The sequence below is a fragment of the Heterodontus francisci genome, chromosome 2 (assembly GCF_036365525.1).
Source record: "Heterodontus francisci isolate sHetFra1 chromosome 2, sHetFra1.hap1, whole genome shotgun sequence".
Lineage (NCBI taxonomy): Eukaryota > Metazoa > Chordata > Chondrichthyes > Heterodontiformes > Heterodontidae > Heterodontus > Heterodontus francisci.
In genome coordinates this window covers 73,117,682-73,123,913 of record NC_090372.1, presented here as the reverse complement: position 1 = coordinate 73,123,913, position 6,232 = coordinate 73,117,682, and the positions used below count along the sequence as shown (strand labels likewise).

The 6,232-nt window shown below is 42.1% G+C and overlaps 1 protein-coding gene across 4 annotated transcripts in view; it reads left to right on the top strand.

Annotated features, from left to right (window-relative positions):
* The first annotated feature begins 50 nt into the window (after positions 1-50).
* Positions 51-6,232, top strand: part of LOC137384707 (heterogeneous nuclear ribonucleoproteins A2/B1-like) — a 45,605-nt gene continuing 39,423 nt past the window's right edge. For 3 of the 4 annotated variants that reach the window (XR_010977640.1, XM_068059025.1, XM_068059013.1), the window contains exons 1-2: positions 51-721; positions 5,715-5,828. Coding sequence is in view for 3 of the 4 variants with exons in the window: in XM_068059025.1 (XP_067915126.1) it covers positions 632-721; positions 5,715-5,828 (204 nt within the window). In the remaining variant the exon portion in view is untranslated. The remainder of the gene's footprint in view (positions 722-5,714; positions 5,829-6,232) is intronic. The other variant, XM_068059035.1, reaches the window with a different exon arrangement.

Genomic DNA, 6,232 nt, shown 5'->3' with positions numbered 1-6,232 from the left:
GAATCGGTGTCACGTGACCGGCGGACGGCCATTTTGTGGGGTTGAGGGAATGTTCTAGAAAGAGCTGAGCGGCGGTGGCAGCAGCAACGAAGAGGAGGCTGCGGCTTAGAGCTTGTCTCTTTAATCGTTTTTCTTTAGCCAGAACGCGAACTTTTATCAATATAACGTCATTTACGAAGCGCTTGAGTTGAAGTTTAGACTTTTTTATTTAAATTTTTTTTCGAGCAGGATGGAGGTAAGGGATAGAAAAACGAGGGTTGGGATGGTGTATTTTTCAATGTAAAATTTTGAAAAATTAAAATCCTGTGGTGATTGAAGAAAATGGGCGTGTTGGGCTGATAACGATAGTTAATTGGAGTCCGTTCGTGGCTGTACCGTTATCATTGGGAGAGTGAGCGTAGGTGGAGATTCAAAGCACAATCTTGTCTTTTTCTGAAACACAGTTAAATTTAGATAATTGACGACATTTTCCACACCGCGCTTCTCGTGTGTTTCGAGTTATTTTGCGCCACTTTTGTTGTGAGTTTGCCCACAACGTCCAGCGAAAGTCTGCCCCCCAACATTTTCAGGGTTGGACCAAATTTTTGAATAAACGGTCAACAAGTTTAATTTCAAACACTCCATATTTACGATGAGTTTTATGCGGTCCCGAAGGTTTGAATCTCCTCACCACCAAAAGTTACAACACATACAAAGCTCTGAGCATGGGAGCCAATGGAAGGCAAGTACAGAGTGAACAATTCATGTTCTGTGTAGTTTATAGCGGTTATTTTAAAGCTTTCCTGGAAGCTGTGTCTTCTTTTCGAGGGGGAAGGTGGTGGGAGAGAGGAGATAGTGGCTGTATTGCAGTTTGGGGTAACTTCAAATCATTGGGGTGGGGGGTAACTTGAGTTAGGTAGAAATGGAAACTTGAAAAATTACCAAAGCAGAACACACTGCTAGAGCCTAACAAGAAAATAAAGTAGATTGGAGTGTTCCTGCATCAAGCATTCCTACCATACGGATCCTTGGGAAATGCTGACAGCCATCCTGCATGATCACTTGCTGCTTAAGTTCTTCTGGCCAGAGGGCTTTGGGGTGCCTAATAGATATGCCTTTAATAGAGCTTCCATTAAAACAATATAGAAAGCCAAGTGCTGAGTTGCACTTACTATGTCAGCTATGGCTCAGCTGATAGTATGCCCACCTCTGAGTCACAAGCTTGTGCGTTCAAGTCCCACTCTAAGACTCAAACATAACAATTTAGGCTGATATTCCAGTGCTGCACTGTTAGAGGTGTTGTCTTTTGGATGAGATGTTAAACTGAGGCCTGAACTGCTTTTTCAGGTGGTCCTAAAAGATCTTGTGGCATTATTTGTGTCCTTGCTGTTACTTAATCCCTTAAATAACACCATGAAAACAGACTGGTCATTATCACATTGAACTTTGTGGGAGCTTGTGAGCAAATTGGCTGACATGTTTCCTACATTACAGCACTGGCTAAACTTCAAAAGTACATCATTAGCTGTAAAGCATTTGGGACATGTGGTCATGAAAGGTGCAAGCCTTTCCTTACAGCCAGATCCAAAGTGCTTGCCTCCTTTGCATCTGGAGTCTAGAGGATACTGCACAGTGACCAGTAAATATACCATAGTGAGTTGGAGAAAGTGCACATAATTTGCTGTCTGACTTGGGAGGTGTGTTTGGGGCCCTTACAGTTCCATGGGAGATCTGTTGCAGCTTCTGCATTTGTATAAGAAGGAACAGATGGTAGGAGTGGTGGAAAAGTGAATCAGGATGTGATGGGGGGAAAAGATGATGGGACCATGTTGGAAAGACGAAGATCCTATCTGGAGAGGTGAGCACATAATTTTGGGAAGTCAGATGTGGACAGTGTTTTTTTAAAAAAATCAATTCGCTATGCCAAGGACGTGGTGCCTGACCACCTCTCCTGCTGCAGACTCTGTTCCAGTATAGTGCTCTCTGTCTCTGAACCAGGATGGAAATGTGGCTCTTGGGTGCGTTTGCACTGGCTCATGGAGTGCATGTGATCTGGTGGGAGGATAGTGCAGTGGTAAGGTATTCTAGGTGCCCAGGGCCCTAGGAATGCTAGCTCTGCCTTTGCCATTTGTGGCTTTAAATTAATATACAACTTGGACACTACAGCCATAGCAAAATGATACCTTGGACATTGTATGGTTTCATGCTTGTTTTATAAAGAGCATTTTGGCTGATTTACTCACCACTGACACAGGAGATCTTCTAGTATGTTGATTCATTAAAAACATTGTCTTCAATGAACAAATATCTGGATGCTTCTGACCTGAGTAATATGCTTGCTTTACAGTTAGATGTTCTGACATTACAGATATATAGCAGTCAGAAACCGACAAGTGAATTCTAATCTGCAAATTTTCCTGATTAAAACAGTTTAAATCTAATTGTCCTGAGCCTATCTTTTAATTACTTTATGCCCTTGTGGGATAAAGATCTACCTTAGCATTATGCTATGTAGTAGAATGCTGCTGTATTATATCGATTTAAAATCTGATTTTACTGTGCGCATTACACTTTACATATGCCTAACATAAATGAATCACTCTCTTCTGATTGGCTTGAATTTGCCAGGAATCAGTTGAAAAACAATTCAGTGTATATGCCAAAATCTTTTTCAAATCCCTGGTCATTTCAAAAGTATCACTTGTATTCCGACCATGTCATCCAATTTGCCTTAACCAGTGTTGCAGTACTTAGACTGATTTAAAAGTTTCCTTATTTATTTAAAATACCTTGAAAAAGATTCTTATTAATGTTCTCTACTTTGAGAATAGTAACTATATAGTGCCTTTAATGTAATAAAGCGTTAAAAGGCACTTCATAGGAGCATTCTAAGACAAAGTGACATGGAGCCACAAAAGGAGATATTGGGTCAGGTGATGAAAAGGTTGAAAGAGGTAGGTTTTGAGGAATGTCTTAAGGAAAGCAAGATGGAGAGGTATAGGGAGGGTATTCCAAAGTTTAGGGCCGAGGCAACTGAAGTAACTAAATGTATAATAAAAATGCATCTGTGTGGTTTCTGTCTCCAAATTAAATTGATATAAATGTCTTGATCTGTCATTTCTGTAAACAGGCCTGTTTGAATTTTGTAGGAGTTGCATCATGCTGTTCTGTATCTAATTGAACATAACCCAGGGGCATAATGGTAACATTACTCAAGATCTGGGCTTGCACAATTTAATCCATACACCTATATGTAATATAAAGTAAAGACCATCGCGTGCTATCAACAGTTTACTTTTATATAGTGCATTTAAAATAGTAAAATGTTCTGACACTTCACAGGAGCATAATCGGACTAAAATTGACACCTTGTCAAGAGATATTAGGACAGGAAATGAAAAACTTGGTTGAAGCAAGAGGTTTCATAACAGTAAGAAAATTTTGAGTAGGGAATTCCAGAGCTTGGATGGCTGCTAGTGATGGGGTGAAGGGAGAGGAGGATGCACAAGAGGCCAGAGTTAAAGCAGTGCAGAGCTCTTGGAGAGTTGTGGGAGATCGACAGACATGGAGCAGTAGCAAGGCCATGGAGGGCTTTTAATACAGATGAAAATTTCAAATTTGAGGCAGTGGTGGGTTGTGCACAAATGTAGGGCAAGTGATGACAGCAATGATGGGTGACTGTGCTTAGCCCTTAGCGCTAAGCCCAGTCACCAATCAATTCTGTCCTCACTTGGAAGTAGATGGGGATGCAAGTTCAGCTTGGTGTAGTCTGGTCTAGCCTGAGGCTGTGGCTTGGGAAGGCAGGTTGCCATAAAGTTATACAGCACAGAAAGGCCCATAGTGTCTGTGCCGGTCAAGCCCCTATCCTGATCCCATTTTCCAGCACTTGACCTGTAGCCTTGTATGCTTGGGCTTTTCAAGTGCTCATCTAAATACTTAAATGTTGTGAGGGTTCCTGCCTCTGCCACCCCTTCAAGGCAGTGTGTTCCAGATTCCAGCCATTCTCTGGGTGAAATTTTTTTCCCTCAAATCCCCTCTAAACCTCCTGCCCCTTAGCTTAAATCTATGCCCCCTGGTTATTGACCCCTCTGCTAAGGGAAAAGTTTCTTCCTATCTATCCTATCAATGCCTTTCATCATTTTGTATACCTCAATCAGGTCCCCCCTCAGCCTTCTCTGCTCTAAGGAAAACAATCCTAGCCTAACCAGTCTCTCTTCATAGCTGAAATGCTTCAGTCCAGGCAACATCCTGGTGAATCTCCTCTGCACCCTCTCCAGTGCAATCACATCCTTTCTCTAGTGTGGTGACCAAAACTGTACACAGCACTCCAGCTGTGGCCTAACTAGTGTTTTATACAGCTCCATCGTAACCTCCCTGCTCTTATATTCTATGCCTCAGCTAATAAAGGCAAGTATCCCATATGCCACCTTATCTGCTGCCTTCAGTGATCTATGGACAAGTACACCAAGGTCCCTCTGTATTTCCAAGGGTCCTACCATCCATTGTATATTCCCTTGCCTTGTTAGTACTCCCAAAATGCATCACCTCACACCTCAGGATTAAATTCCATTTGCCATTGCTCTGCCCATCTTACCAGCCTATCTATATCATCCTGTGAGGGAACAGAGATTGTGGCAGGGGCTGAATGAAGGCAATGGCTTTAGTGATTCTAATTTTTATTGGAGGAAATTATGGCTCATCCAGGACTGGATGTCAGACAAGCAGTATGACAACATGGGCAGTGGAATGATTGAGGGAGAGCTGCACAATGTCAGTGTAGATGTGGGTGCTGAATTTGATAAGCTAGCTTCTAACTATCCTCTAGCATTTCTAACTTCGCTCTTAGTAAAATCCCTCACAGACTTCATGCTTTAAAAAGCCTGTTAGTTTATGTTCCTGTTCATATTTTAAATTGAACAGGTTTCCTGAAACCTTTTTTAAGATAACTGGACCTTCACCCCCAATCGTCAAGCCAGCTTGAGATCTAGTTACAGCCGGAAGGAAGGGATTTATGGAAAGGGTTTATCTTGCAGAAAGGGCGGCACAGTGGCGCAATGGTTAGCACCACAGCCTCACAGCTCCAGGGACCCGGGTTCAATTCTGGGTACTGCCTGTGTGGAGTTTGCAAGTTCTCCCTGTGACTGTGGGTTTTCGCCAGGTGCTCTGGTTTCCTCCCACCGCCAAAGACTTGCAGGTGATAGGTAAATTGGCCATTGTAAATTGCCCCTAGTGTAGGTAGGTGGTAGGGAATATGGGATTACTGTAGGGTTGGTATAAATGGGTGGTTGTTGGTCAGCACAGACTCGGTGGGCTGAAGGGCCTGTTTCAGTGCTGTCTGTCTAAATAAATAAATAAAGGGATCCCTCCTACCTACACCATCTTTAGGTCAGGTCAAGATCCAAGTGCAAGAAGATCTGGTGAAAGGATTTCTCCAGCAATGGGGAAGTTTTATCAGCTATATATCCCCCCAAGCCCATTATTTAAGCAATCAGCCTTGTGAAGCACTTCACTGCCCACTCACTGATGGGAAAATAGATAATCAAAGACATCCTGTAACCCTCCCCAATATGATATTGCTCCTGAACTACTGTCCTCTTCCCCTATCCTGCTGCCCAGTGCTGCAGTACCTACTCAATGTACTGAATTTGTAGATCTTATAGATGTTAAAGGAAATGAGGACCATATTAATTAAGCAATTAATCTATCTCTCTCTCCCTTCCCCCTCCCCCACCCAGAACAGAGATAAGGAGCAGTATCGCAAGCTGTTCATAGGTGGTCTCAGCTTTAATACTACAGAAGAAAATTTGAGAGGCCACTTTGAGCAATGGGGAAAGCTTACAGACTGTGTGGTAAGTTTTGCAAATGTCTATATACAGATTGCCCAGATCAGATATTGATTGGTCATTGTAAGATTGTAAATTGTTCGATGTGCTTTGTAAAGAGTAATGGAAAATGACCAGTTGTTGAGGTTGTTAATATAACTGATGAATAATAACGCTTAGTTCCCAAGCTCGATTATGTCTTAATTCTGGGCTAATGATTTTGGGAAGAATGGGCAGATTGTTTAACAGTGAAGAAATTGTATGAGAGAATATATGACTACTCTGTTTACATTTTTGTGCTTACACTTTATCTAAAATGTTTGTCAGAACTTGATAACCATGTTCTTTAGAAGTATACAAAAAGCTGAAAGCAGTCACTTCCTGCTGTTTTTTCTGATCTTCAGATGCAGTTGCTTTTGCCAAGCAGTTGC